Genomic DNA, 14,432 nt, shown 5'->3' with positions numbered 1-14,432 from the left:
CGTTCCCCGAGGGCAAATTCATTGCCATCTATTGGAATTTTAATGCTCACAAGGTTACAAGCCTTGTTCTTGTTTGTAGCGATTCTCTCACCTGTCCTGAAAATCTGGGGTGAATATTCTCGAATGAAAAGTCACTGAGAAAGGCATGGGGTGATGTTCTAATTATAAAATGGGAAATGTTCCAAGTTTGGGTGGAATTTTGTAGAAAAGGACCCTAGGGGACAGTTCAGGTAGAAACTGGGTTTGACAGATACTTAAATATAGACAGGAGGAGTTTTGTACATGTCTAGCTATCCAACTTTTTAAAAGTGATAACCCCTGATATGATAAAAGAGACTGGTTTCTTTTTGTCTCACCCACCGCCCTTTTTCCCTCTTTTGAGAACACATAGTCTACTTTTGAATGTTATTTGTCCCTGAACATCCTACACAGTCATTTTTATTCACTCGTCTTTAGAGCATTTTTTTCAATGTGCTTTTGTGGGAACAAATAAACCTGTTAAACTTACTCAGTGGGAGCGATTCCCTATTCCGCACTGAAGTGCACAAAACTTAGATGCATGTCATTCTTGGGGAAAGATCCTTGCCCAAGAAATCTAGATTAAGGGGCGTTTGAAAAAATTTCCGGAGTCAATTACTGATTGAAATGCAGATCAATAGGTATAAGGGATGCCTGAGATAACGTCTACTGGGTAGAAAGTGGGTTATGATTTTTAGGAGCTAACAAAGTTATTTATTTGACAGCTGAAGGACCTTGAAGAAGCCATCAGGCCCTCTTGATGGGTAGTTTACTTCATTTAACTCTTACAATGCTCATGGCTTTACCGTGCTCTGTCACCTAAAGAGAGTCGTTTTGGTGTGAGTTGGTTTGCTTTTCCCAATTCCTAGCATGCATTTTTTGGTGAGAAACCGTTTTTCTTTCCTTTTCCTCCAGGTCATTCCAGATGAGCATGGTTGTGATATTTAAAGGTGCTCAATTTGTAACCTGGACCAACAAACTGTCTGTGAGCTGTGCCGCTGTCCCAGGTCTGTGGTGCTGGATTCTGCAGAGCCTCCGAAGAAGCAAGATGAATCATCTCCAGTTTCACAGGGAGGATGCATCTACTATTGCACTTAAAAGACAAAAGTACCCACACCAGGCACAGCATCCTAGACCTGGGGCCTCTTTGGATGCCAGGAGGAGGGTTGGGGACACCAAGGCACCTCCCGAGCACCCTCTGGCGGCAACAGAGTGCACATCCCACCCCCACCCCCCCTGTGCCGGCGAGGCGCCCCCGCCCGGCGCTCCAGGTTCACTCCCGGTTTCTCACTCCGTGAGACACAGACGGCAGCTTTCTAAGCGAACCCGGCGCCAGCTGAAGCGGCGCCACCACAACTGCCACCGCCAGGACAAGCCCTAGGCACTGGGAGAGAAGAGGAAACCCAGCAGCCCCGTTCCTCTCTCTGCACGGTCCTCGCAGTGGACCCGGCAGCTCCGGGTCCCCGCCGACCCCCTTTGCAGCCACTTGGCGGGGTGTGCCAGGACTTGGGTCTCAGCTCGAGAAGAGCCCAGGCTGGCGGGAGGTGGCAGCGGCCCGGAGCGAGGGTGTGCAGCTGGGACTGGGTAGCAACCCGAGAGCACTGCGCTGGAAGGAGGCGGCCGGAGCCCGCGGGTGTCTCCCGCTTAGTCGCTTCGCAAGCGGCACCGCCTCCCCCGGCCGGGGCCGCTTGGCCAGGTCCTCTGCGTGTTCCCGGGCCCGGAGCCCGCGCACTATGTGCGGGGCAGCCTTCTGATAGCCACCCACCTCCGCCTCCGCCGCGATGATCCCTCCCGAGCCTCCGCAGCCCCAGCTGCAGCCACCACCGCCACCGGCCCCGCCGAACCATGTGGTGACCACCATCGAGAACCTGCCAGCTGAGGGCAGCGGCGGCGTGAGCCTGTCCGCCTCCTCCCGGGCTAGCATGCGCCAGAGGATCCGCAAAGTGCTGAACAGGTGAGCACAGGCTCCCAGTGGGGATGCCAGGGACAGGCACTGCAGGCGCCCAGCCTGAGGTCGCCTTTCTCCCTATCCGACGTGTTCCCGAGGTCCTTTGGGACTGGGTCCTGGCCAGGGGAGAGAGCCAGGGCAAGCTTTCCCTGCGCTCGCAGAGAGGCCGCGACAGCTTTGTCCTGACGCTGGGATCCCCCAGTGGTCGGGCTGCAGGCAGGTCCAGAGAGCGAGTTGGAGAAAGGCGGGGTTGCTCTACCTGCAAATGCCCCTGTGTGTGTCCATGCTCACGCCTCGCATCCTCACGCTGTATCACTTCCCCTTTGCACTCTTATCCCAGCTTTGCGCTCTGGGGACACCCCCCCCCCCCAACATGGCCTGGGCGGAGGCGGGAAGGCCCCGGGCTGCGGTGATGGCGTGGAAGTCACCAACCTCACGCTGCCTTTCGCTCCGCCCTGGTGGCACTGATTCCCCCTCCCCAGGGGCATAAGGTGAGGATACCCCTACTCCCAAGCCCAGACAGAAGGGGAAACACTTCTGCCTGACATTTCTGTCGCTGTGCAGACTCTTGATGGCTCTGGAGTAAGGAAAAGAGCTAGAGGCCTGGGCCAGACCTGAACAAAGTGCAAAATATTGCGCGAAGGGTGTGTGAGAATCAGGTGTCTAGTTACTCCGCTCCAGACTGCCCTGGCCTCTGTGCTGGAATCTACATTGTGGATTATTAAGCACAGACATGTTTTAGGACGAGGGTCCTGTTGAAAGTAGAATCTCCTCTCCTCTAGTACCCTCATTCAGCTCTGATGTGAAAGAGACTTTTGCTACTTAACTAACTTAAGTGATTGATGAGTTGATAGACAGAATCCACACAGCCAGTTGTGCGATTGTGTTCTTTTCAGGGCTTCTGTAGGGTAACCCTTCCTCGCATTATTCATACAGGTTTCTGTGTGGTACCTTTTTTTTTCCCCCCCTGGTAACAGAGATTCCCTGATCACTCACATGAAACTGACTGGGTCATAAAGCTCTGCTGAGCACACAAATATATGTAAAGAAATAACTTGAGCATATTTTTAGTTGGAGGGACTGGTTGTATACAGTTCAAAAATTGCTTGTTAAAAAAATCTAATGATCGACAATAACTTATTTATAGGCATTTCTGCCTAATACCAAACAAGAATTTCACTCTTCAGTGAGACATGAATTAGCAATAGAAAGTCCAGTTTTACCTTGTCATTTGTAGCTTGGGCTAACACATCCCCAAATATCACATTTAAAAGACGATTTTAAAATGATGAAAAGCAGAAGAAATAGGGAAGATAGTATGTGCCTATCCCGTGAATACTTGCCATTTTAAAATCGCCAATATTTTAAACAGAATACAGTCTTAGTTATTAAATTATTATTTTTCTCATCAAAGTAGAAAGCACCAATACTATCGTTCATTTGTTATTTTTGAGGTTTTTAGTGGTTGTTCTGCATATGTAATGAATCCTAATGCCTGGGATGAGTGATTGACTTACAGAGGTAGGTTTGAAGGGACTTGGGCAGTTACCACTCCTTTGCCTCTACCTAGCCACAGGATTTGCAGCAGAGATGTTTATCTTCTCCGGTCTTAGACTCTTCATTTGTAGAATGTGCTTAGTGACACCTGTCTGAACTCTCTATCATATCATGATCTTAAGAATTATATAAAACAAACAAAAAAAAACACTGTGAAAAATGGAAAATTTTAAATATCTTTTATTCAGCCCAGTTTTGTTGTCCAAGACAAGTTCAAGAGCCGCAGTAAAGACAGTGAACTCGCGGCTTTCGTGGGTAGAACACTGCGTTCTACTGAGCCTCTTGTGAGCCCTCTGTGGCTTGAGTGGTATTATTTTCTACTTACAGAGGGGAAACTGAGCCTTAGGTTGGGTTAATGACATTTTTTTTTATCTCAAAAATATGGAACGGAATCCTAGGATTTTAACATTTAGACTTAAACAAAACAAATTCTCGTTTGTTTCTCAAACTCTTGAAAAATTTCAAAATCTTTTTTTTTTTTTTTTTTTTTTTTTTTAGTATTTTAGTAACTTTTCTCATCCCTGAAGAGGTAAGGACTCATTGTTCTTTTGGGAAAGGGCACCTTTCAGGAGACTAAAAACAATTTGAAAACACTTTAAAAATTGCAATGGAATACTTTTGTTTGCATAATAGATTTGACTTTTGTGCTAGCATTGTTTCAACAAGATTGACAGGGACTCCAGATTAACCAGGCTCCTTCCTGTGGGTCACGTGTGACTGGTGTGGGCACTGGCAGTGCTTGGATGTCCCTCAGCTTGTTGAACCATCATAGGAAGAAATGCCTATGAAGTCATGATAAGCGTATTCGTTTCTTTAGTAACATCTCAAGATCTCATATTTTGCCTCATTTCCCTTCTCTCTCCCTCTCCTACTTCTGCTTCCTTCACCCATGTTGCTTTATTGACCCAATGTTTCTAGCTCTTCCTTTTCCCCTATCCCTGACATGAAGCAATTTCTTTCCTAAAAGGGGTCCATTCCAAATGCACAAGTTCCAGCTAAGGTAAAGGAAAAAAAAACCCTGCTTAACATTTGACATTACTACACAGAATTAGCAGAATTCTGTCACTGTGAGAGAGGCCTCTTTGTTTCCTGACTAGGGGGGATCTCTAACCATCTCTTTAGGAATATTGCCGAGAGACAGACTGTCGAAATGGGGCGGAGACTTTCACACTGTAGCTAGACATGCCTAGTAAACTGCCTATTCTTGGTCAGAGTTACCAGTAAACCAGACAAGGGGATGCAAACATATCAGTTCTCTGTCATACCTGGTCCACTCAGGAACAGTTAAAGAGAGTTATGATACCAACTGAGACTTAATGAATGGTACTTGGAATTAAAAGAGAATGAGAACAGTACATGAACTTCATCTTGCAGAAATGTGCATCAATTTCTTTCCTTAGTGGAACACCATCTATTGACTTTAAACATGCACAGAGCTAGAAGTCTGCATTTTATGTATGAGAATAAGGGCATCCCACTGATGGTCTAGTCTTCTTCTGAATAGCAATTAGAACATCACACTATACAAGACCTTAATGAAAGAGATGTTGGATCATTGTCCATTTCTTTTTTCTCTTTTTAACCAGTTAATAGCATGTGTCATATTCTTTTTCTACTTAAATTATTTTGGAGACAGGGTGCAAGAAATAGAAGATGTTTTAAATCCTGGAGTAATGACAACTTCTTGATTTTAAAGATGCAAAATTATGCATTGATGTAGATAGACAAAGAAACACGATGAACCATTCTTTCACCTACTTTTTGTTTTTATAGAACAATAGTGTTTGTTATCCTGCCACAGACAAAAAAGAGACAAAAACAGCAGCAATAAAAAAAGACACTTCAAGGACAACAGTTGGTAACCCTTTCACAGAAACTGCTGACCAAGTAGATTTCTTTGAAACATGCTGGAATAGGCACTAGCTGAATATTAAAGTACCAAAGAGTTTTTTTTTTCTGAAATGAATACTTAATAAAATGTCTCTTGAATGAGTGCTTTGTACATGCAATCTTTTATAGACCTTTTCCTGCTTTGACATCATGAATTCCTAGTTTTAGGTGTATTTTCTTCTCAATAAAACAATTCCTGGCCTGTGTGGGATAATAAAACTATCTGTTAGTTTTGAATCTTTTTGTAGAGGTGTTTAGTTATTAGATGAAAGAACTGGTTGGTGTCTTGGACTGTCTTAATTTTGGTTTTACTGTTGTGAACAGATACCATGACCAAGACACCTCTTATAAGGACACCACCTAACTGGAGTCTTTATCAGTCCTTTATCATAGAGGTGGGAGCATGACAGTATCCAGGCAGGCATGGTGCAGGAGCTGAGAGTTCTACAACTTCACCTGAACACCACTAGGAGAAGACTGGCTCTCATGCAGTTAAGAGGAAGGTCTCATTGGCCACCCCCACAGTGACACACTTCCTCCAACAAGGCCACACCTCCTAATAGTGCCACTCCCTGGGACAAGCATATTCAAACCACCACATGGACCATTTTCTTCATTTGGAATTGTTTTTCAACTTAGATTTATTTTATTAATTTTCAAGGTTTGGATGCTTTTGAAAACTGTAAGCCAAAGAAGATTAGGGTAAAAGAACCCAGGAAAATTGGTAGCGACCCTGCATGAAACTCATGTCAAAACTGGGTAATTATGATGTGAGATGAGTCGATATGGATACACAATTTTTCTGGGTCACTTACAAGACAGAACAATTCTTAACTCCTGGAATGATAGCCTAGACATAAGATATTTACCTGAACATTGGATGGATTAGCTCCAGTCCATGAAGACATAGTATAATGTAGACAATCCTTCCAGTAAAGTTAGAAGTTAAGAGATTGATGATGAGGTTCCGCCTCAAGCTGCTTCTTTTAACAGATGTAAAAACATAAATGAGAAATCTCAACTCATCATGAGGATATTAGACACAGAATACCCCAAAAGGAACTGGGTGGTTGAAAGCCAACATTTGTAGGATCAGTAGTAAATACAAAGTATCTGAAGGATGCACTTAATTTTAGATAAAAGGACGAATCAACTTTTAAAATGATCATCTAGGACTTTTATATTTATGTACTGTGCTTGGGCAAATGTTCATTAAAGGAATATTTGGTTTCCCTTGGTAAGTATAATGCATTACATCCAAATAATTAATATCTAATCAGATACACATGCAGATAAATAACTTTTTTTGATGTTTTACTTCCTTAAAATCTGTTAGCTATATAGGGCTATTCAAATAGATGCCTATTCCCACAATTCACTGCTGCAGATGTAGATGCTATAGGCAATTGAGCTGTTTTGTATCTATCTACCTATCTATCTATCTATCTATCTATCTATCTATCTATCTATCTATCATCTATCTAGGTATATATATATATATATATACACACACACATACATATATATATATATACAGATACATATATATCATGTTCAATGCTGAGATAGTTTGCTTTCTGTTGCTATGATAAACCACTTTGATCAAAACCAGCTTATCAGAGGAAAGGATTTATCCAGCTTACTCTTCCAGGTCACAATCCATCATTAAGAGAACTTGCAGTAGAGACTTAAGCAGGCATGAAAGAAACCATGAGAGAACTCTGTTTACTGCCCTCCACCCTCTTTTATTGTCTTAAGTTCAGTCAGATGTCTTACATAGCCTGGAACACCTATATAGAGCTAGTATTACCTGCAGTGGGATGGGTCTTCCTGCACCAGTTAGTAATCAAGGCAATGTCCCACAGAGGTGCTTGTGGACCAGTCTGGTCTAGGCTCTGGCCAGCTGAGGTTCCCTCTTACCACTTGACCCTGCGTCATATCAAGCTGATAATAAAGACCAACCTGGACAAATAAGTGATTCATATTAAACTTCTTGCCAGACATTTTGGACTTGCACAGGAGCTAATTGAATGTTAAGAAAATTTAAAGGAAACATCAGGAAGGAGAGTAAAACTAAATATGCTTTAAAATATTTTCTTATGAAAATGACCCATCTTATCAGTGAACACACAGGTATAATTTGTTATATATTATTATACTATTTAATATTTAGAATATTTTTTTCTGTCACTTGAAAGTATTTACCAGTAAATGATTATGCAGAATGCCTTAAGTACTATTTTTCTGGTTCTGACATCATAACTCCTACCATGTTCCACTTATACAGATTAATTAGGTGGACCTAATTCAACAGGATAAACTATCTTTTATGGTTGTTATTATTTCTTTTACACTTATTTATTTGTTCATATGGGGGTGAGGGAATGGGCATGCTATGGTGCACATATGTTGGTAAGAGCACAACTTTTGGGGAGTCAGTTCTCTCCTTCCAGTGTTGGTGTCCCAAGATCTAAGTCAGGTTGTCAACTTAGTAGCAAGTCCCTTGACCCACTGATCCTTTTGCTAAATTAAAAACAAACAAACAAAACAAAAACAAAATGTGCTTATTATACTCAGAATTAGTGGCTATAATTCTATCATTATATCTCTGGGATATAATGATAGAATTCATGCCTCTGGGAAAACACATAGTATTCTATCTGTTGATTAAGTCACCATCCCTCATTCATTGATTCAATTATCCAATCTGTATCTCGTTTAATAAGTATTTATTTGGTCCCACTGTAAACTTTGATAGAAGTCTGTGGTAGTGATAGAATACAGTTAAAAATGAGAACAAGAGAGACAGTTAAATTTGAGAACAAACCATCACTTCTAATTAAATATATTTAATTTATGCAAAATGCCTTAAGTGCTATTTTGCTGGTTCTGACATCATAACTCCTACCATGTTCTACTTTAAACAGATTAATTAGGTGGACCTACTTCAACAGGATAAACTATCTTTTATGGTTGTTAAGTTTTTAAAACTTTTATGTGTATGTCTGGTGGTTTGAGTGTGGCCCCCATAGACTCCTGTACTTGAATGCTTGGCTCATGGGGATTGGCACTATCAGGAGGCGTGGCTTTGTTAGAGGAGGCGTGGCCTTGTTGGAATAGGTGGTCTTGTTGGCGGAAGTGTGCCACTGTGGCAGTGGGCTTTGAAGTCTCCCATGCTCAAGCTATGTCCAGTGTGGCACACAGTCTCTCCCTGCTGCCTTCCGATCAAGATGCAGAACTCTCTCAGCTCCCTCTTCAGCACCATGGCTAGATGCGGCCATATTTTTTACTATGTCCATAATGAAACCGTAAGCCAGCTCCAATTACATGTTTTTCTTTATAGGAGTTGCCTTGGTCATGGTGTCTCTTCACAGTAATAAAACCCTAACTAAGACAGTTTGAGCAGTCTGTTTGCATGTATGTATGTGTACCACTTACATTTCCATTGGGGCTGGAAGAGGGTGCTGGAATCCCCTGAAATTGGAGTGTTATGAGCTGCCAACTGGGTGCTGGAAATCAAACCAGGGTCTTTTGCAAGAATAGTAAGTGCTCTTAACCATTAAACAATCTTCCCGGATCCTCGAAAGTAGATTTTGGTTTTTAAAGACAATCTACCAAAGAGTTCCCTCCAGTTAGTGGTTTTGACATTATGGGAGGCTGCTCTGGAAAACCACCTACACAGTCTCTTGGGATACCACAGCCACAGGCTGCAGATCTTTCTTCTTTCTGTTTCATTTAGGACTTAAAAATAAAAACAAAGACTGAGAATCAGCCCTTAGAGTTCACGTGACTTCAGAGTATCAGGAGATGAAGAACCAGTTTGAATTCCATCCTGCTATTGAGTAAACAGACTCGAGGTCATTGCTATATAATTCAGGAAAAAGGAGTTTTCCATCTGGGTGTGGTGGCACACACCTGTAAATCTACCATTGGGGAGACGAAGGCAGAAGAATCCTGAATCTGAGGCTAGTCTGGGTTTTACTGTGAGTTCAAAGTTATGTAGTTCTTGCGTATGTAGCTAGACCTTGTCTAGAACTAACAAATAAATGAGACAACAACAAATAAACAAAACAACAACAAATACACAAAACCCCCAAACCCCAAACAACAGCTAGAGTTTTCTGAAAATATTGATGGATGGACAGTGCACAGGCAACTCTGCTTTGGTGTGGTTTTTGTGTTGCAGACAGTAGAGACCAGACGGCACAGATAGTGGGTGGAAAGACTGGATAGTTTGGCTCATAGCATGATGTAACTGAATGAGACCATTTGCATTAAAATCAGCATTCATTTGGACAGTGGCTCCAGTTCTTACGTTTTGTACCACAAAACATATTGTGCACCACAGAGCATCATGCGCTTTTCAAATGTTTGCTGCTGTTCTTTTCTAAATGGGGAAAGGAAATGATGGGGTCACCTCGTCAAGGGCTTTGTAAGACCACAGAAGAGGGGGATGGTAGCAAGTAAGGTAGGTGTTTGCCCTCGGCATTGAAATATAAATCGGGGCATCCCTAGGAACAGAAGGAGACAAAGGATGAGTTGTGTGCAGAGGTCAAGGACTGGGGAAAGGCAGGAATGAAGTTTCCTATGTGAAGACATTATGGGATGAGACGGATAAAGGGCGTGGGAGTGAATTGAGACTAGAATTGTGGGGTGAGGTACAGATACAAAAAGCCTAAGGTGATAAATTAGTAGTAAGTAGAGATCATCACTCTATTGATTCTTATGTTATTGAATAGAAAACGAGTAGCTTCAGAAACATGCTTCAGCATGATATTCTGGGTAGAATTACTAGGCCAGAGGCCAGGAAAGGGACTGAAATTGGAGGTCAGATAAGAGACTGATGTAGCTGATCATGGAGAAGGAGATGAACATGTATATGGAGTGGAGGCATGTAGGATGGAGGGGGGGCTCTGGACCAGGGTGAGGGAGCTGATAAGGAAGGAACCTGACATGGCTGGATCTTATTGAGTGTTCAGTACTTACTTGCTCAAACTTGATTTGAAAAGCTGTTACAGGGGAGAGATTTGCTCCCTCAGGATGGAGGAGTCTAAGATGCTCAGGGAACTAGAGAGAAGTCAGAATACTACCAGCTGTGCAGGGCACTGTCTGTAGAGTAATGCTGAGCCCTATACTTTAATAAGAGAAGAAGTTAAGTGAAAACACATAGAAATATTAGTTTGATAAAGCACATCTGTTTTGTTCTAAAAATTTCAGGAACCGTGCCTTGTAATTTTTGTGAGTTTTTTTTTTGCATTTCATTTCTCTTATAATTAATATTTATTGTACTCTACAAATATATTGCCTACAATGAGTTGAAAACAAGCTTAATTTTGCAACAGAGAGTCCAAGAAGTATAGATCCCTGCTGGTTATCTAACTGGCAGTAACAGTGAGTCTAGTTTCTAGAAGTACATCTCATGAAGATGTGCACCAGTCCTGACCCTGTGAGTCTGGACAAATTAGCTGGTTGTGTGGAGTATCATCATCAGGTTCTGAAATGCTCCTCACAGTTCATGTGCTAAAGGTTTGTTCAATAGCATTTGGGGATGATGGAAGTTCGTGGACGACTTAATGGGTGGCTTGGAGAATAGTTGAGATTCCAGCTTGAAAGCTTCCTTACAGAGTGGAGGAAAGATAGGTCTTTGGATGAAGTATTTCCTTTCTCCCTCTCTCTATGTTTCCCTCTTGCCATGAGGTAGGCAGCCTCCACTGCATGAACCCCTCACCACAATGTACTGCTGTATGATGGTATAGTGGAGCTCCTGAAACCACAACCCAAAACACATGTGTTCTTCTTATGTTGTTTAGCTCTACTATTTTTGTCACAAAGGCAGACATGTAGGTAGTAGGATAAGCTATCCATTGATCCAATAAATATCAAGACCTTAGATGAATGGCTTGGAGAACAGCTGAGACTCCTGTCTGAGAGCCTCCTTATCCCCTGGAAACTATCTGGAGGTGTGGAGTAGAGAGCAACCACTTCTTTCTGTGGAAATGTTAAGGGGAGAGCACTACCTTTTGGGGATCTTAGAGGAGTGAGAGAGAAGGTCTTGGGTCTAAATAGCAGAAGGTGGGTCAGGATTACCTGGAGGCCCAGGTCTTTGATCATTGATCATTGATCATTGATAACACTTGATCTCAAATTCTGAGAAGCACAGAGTAGATGGCAGTCAGCCAATAACTGCTAAATCAGCAAAGAGCCATCATCTAGACATTGACTATTTCTCAGGGAACAAGGCAGCAAAAGGATTCCGTTATTGGGGAGGCTAAATTCTAGTGGCTGGGCACAGAAAATTAGCAAGTACGTCTGAATGATACCCAGGAATGGTAATACTAAGTATAGAATTAAGGTAGGGTGGCGTGACAGGGTGGTAATGGAACTTTAATATGGGTGGTGTCACTCTAGTGACATGGACCTGTCAGAATGACTAAAGGAACCGGTCCCTGGGGCATGGAAGGAAGGACATCGTAGGTAGCTTTGAAGAAATAAACAAGCACAATGAACTCAAAGAAAGGAAGACTGAAATACAAGAACCAGAGGCTAGGGAAAAGAAAGACTGGAGAAACAGGTAATGCCACTTTTAAATGTGATGGAGAACAAGTGAAAGATTTTATTTTATTTTATTTTATTTTATTATCTTTTGTTTTTTTCGAGACAGGGTTTCTCTGTCAAAATCTTCAAGGTGAAGATTTTTTAGCCCTGGCTGTCCTGGAACTCGTTCTGTAGACCAGGCTGGCCTCAAACTCAGAAATCCACCTGCCTCTGCCTCCCAAGAACTGGGATTAAAGGCGTGCGTCACTACTGCCCGAAGTGAAAGATTTTAAACAGAATGGGTAGTAAGTCCAGTCTGGAAGGGTCGTGCAGGCTGCTGTTGGGGAGTGGGTGGCAGGGGAGGCCTATGCTGTGGAGGAAAGGCATTCTGGGAGCTGTACTGGACCGCAGCAACAGAGGTGGGGAAACAGATAATGTCGGAAAGATTTGTTTCAGGTGGTGGAGCCTTCGGGTTGGCTGAATGAGGGAGAAGAATACATAAAAATTCACAGTGTCGGGGACTTGAGCGATTCAGTGGGGTTAGTGCCATCTTGACAGCAGAGAAAGACAGGTGGAGGAATATGTTGGAGGATAGGAAAACCGGAGTTATCTTCTTCCAAGTTTGAGTTTGAGGTGCCTGGTGGGAATGCCAAGTGAAAGCTGAAATTCTGGGCAGAAATGAATGCTTGGAATTTTGAATTTGTGCATCCGGGCCAGGTCTGCCTGGAGACAATATACGTGGAACCTTGGAGAGAGGGGGCCTAAGAATGGTCTAGAGAGCACACCAGCCCTTAGCGTTATAAGGAGGAGGACCCAGCCAAGGAGGGAGGAGGAGTCAAAAGTAAGAAGTGGACCAGGGGAGTACTGTATCCTGAAGCTCAGAGAAGGCAGTTCCAGAGAGAGGCAGTAGGGCATTGGCTGTGATGAGAGTTCTTGAGGAGTCAGCAGAGACTACACAGAAGACCTCAGGGGCTGTGACAGTGCAGGATCAAAAGACCAGTGCTGGCAGAAAACTTGGTTTGCATGGCTGGGTAGAGGTGACTGACTGACGGAGTCGACCGTCAGAGAAGTTTTGCTTTTAAAAGGAGAGCTACTATGTAATCACAGGTTCCTGTGCTTAGGGCAATGGCTGCTAGAGGCCGGAAATTAGGAGGGGATGAAGGCTGAGGGGACCTAGAGGAGGCCTGGGGCAGGGTTAGGCCCAAGGAGAGGGAGTACTCTCCGTGGGGCAGCTGTGTGCTGGGGAGCACATGCACAGGAAGAAGCCCGTTTGATAGATTCAGCAGTAGTAATTATTGAAAGACAACTTCTGTCCTGGTGGCTTGAGAACTCCAAGGTGAAGATTTCGGTTGTGAAAACAGAAGGTGCCAGGTGCTGGGGGAAGGATGTGGGATGTTTGTACAGAGAGCAGCGGGAGAAAGGAAACATACTGAAGTGTTAGGTGTAAATGCAACATTTGTGGTCAGGATGCTGTGTGTGTGTGTGTGTGTGTGTGTGTGTGTGTGTATGCGTGTGTGTGTGTGTGTGTGTGTGTGTGTGTGTGTGTGTGTAGGTCTAAGAAAGGCATTGTTATTTTAATCTGCCTTGAAAGGGTTAACTTAGAAATGGAATTTACCCAAGTCAAACCAGTCAATTGGGGTGTTGATAGATCTCAATGAGGACATCCTGTTTTAAAATTTGGGTGTGGGAGAGAGAATAGGAAAGTAATTTAACATGGTCACTTGAAGTTTGGTGCCTGGACCAGTGTGTGTCCCCCTCTCCCCCCCAGAAGGAGATATCTTTTTCCCTCAGGCAAGTGACAACTTGTGGGGGCTTCAATTTTCTCAGTGGTAAACCAGTTAAAAGAATCCTGGCTCATTTCCCATTGGATGCATGGAGTTTGAAAATGAAATCAGACCAGGGAGAGGGCTTGGCAAGCCGCCAAGCACTCGGCTGCTGCGGTTAGCCTGGTCACAGAATTAAAAGGAGAGCCTGTGTTCCCGCGGCTCTGCTCTGTCACTAAGGCTGTGCCACATGCTGACCCGACCCTTCAGCTCACACAGCCATAAGCCGGCCCCCTTGGCTTGCCTCAGCCCTGTCAGTATGAAGGGAAACCACCTACTTAGGAACAAGGCACTAGCCTGTTGATGGTAGTTGTTTACTGTTATCATTTCTTTAAGCAAATACATCTTCTCTTCCTCTTTAAAAGGAAAGCCTCTCCTGGAGGCTTTCATGTGGCACCAGGCATACGGTACCCTGTCTGCTCTCGGAGCTGGCGCCTTGGCAGCACCTCTGGGTTGCACAGGAGGGTTTGACAGGCTTCAGGAAGGGGTTAGTACCTCTTGAACCCAGCGGGTCTCCCACCGAGGGAAGGCTTAAAAGGAGTGGGCTGCGGAGACAGAGAGGGCTTAGAGGGAAGGGACAGACCAAGCTGCTTTAATATGCTAATGAGGGAAGCCCAGATGCGGGGCGATCACTGCAGCTCTTTGTGAGGTGCCCTGGCTGG

General features: G+C 43.8%; 1 protein-coding gene across 1 annotated transcript in view; it reads left to right on the top strand.

The window, feature by feature from the left end:
• Nucleotides 1-1,665: 1,665 nt before the first annotated feature.
• The window catches only part of Slc35f1 (solute carrier family 35 member F1), a 454,331-nt gene continuing 441,564 nt past the window's right edge, over nt 1,666-14,432 (top strand). Inside the window, exon 1 of the mRNA XM_052163630.1 lies at nt 1,666-1,972. Within this exon, the coding sequence (XP_052019590.1) occupies nt 1,800-1,972 (173 nt within the window). The 5' untranslated portion in view covers nt 1,666-1,799. The remainder of the gene's footprint in view (nt 1,973-14,432) is intronic.

The sequence above is a fragment of the Apodemus sylvaticus genome, chromosome 19 (genome assembly GCF_947179515.1).
Source record: "Apodemus sylvaticus chromosome 19, mApoSyl1.1, whole genome shotgun sequence".
NCBI lineage: Eukaryota > Metazoa > Chordata > Mammalia > Rodentia > Muridae > Apodemus > Apodemus sylvaticus.
Note: the sequence above shows the minus strand (reverse complement) of the source record. Positions and strands in the feature narration are given on the sequence as shown.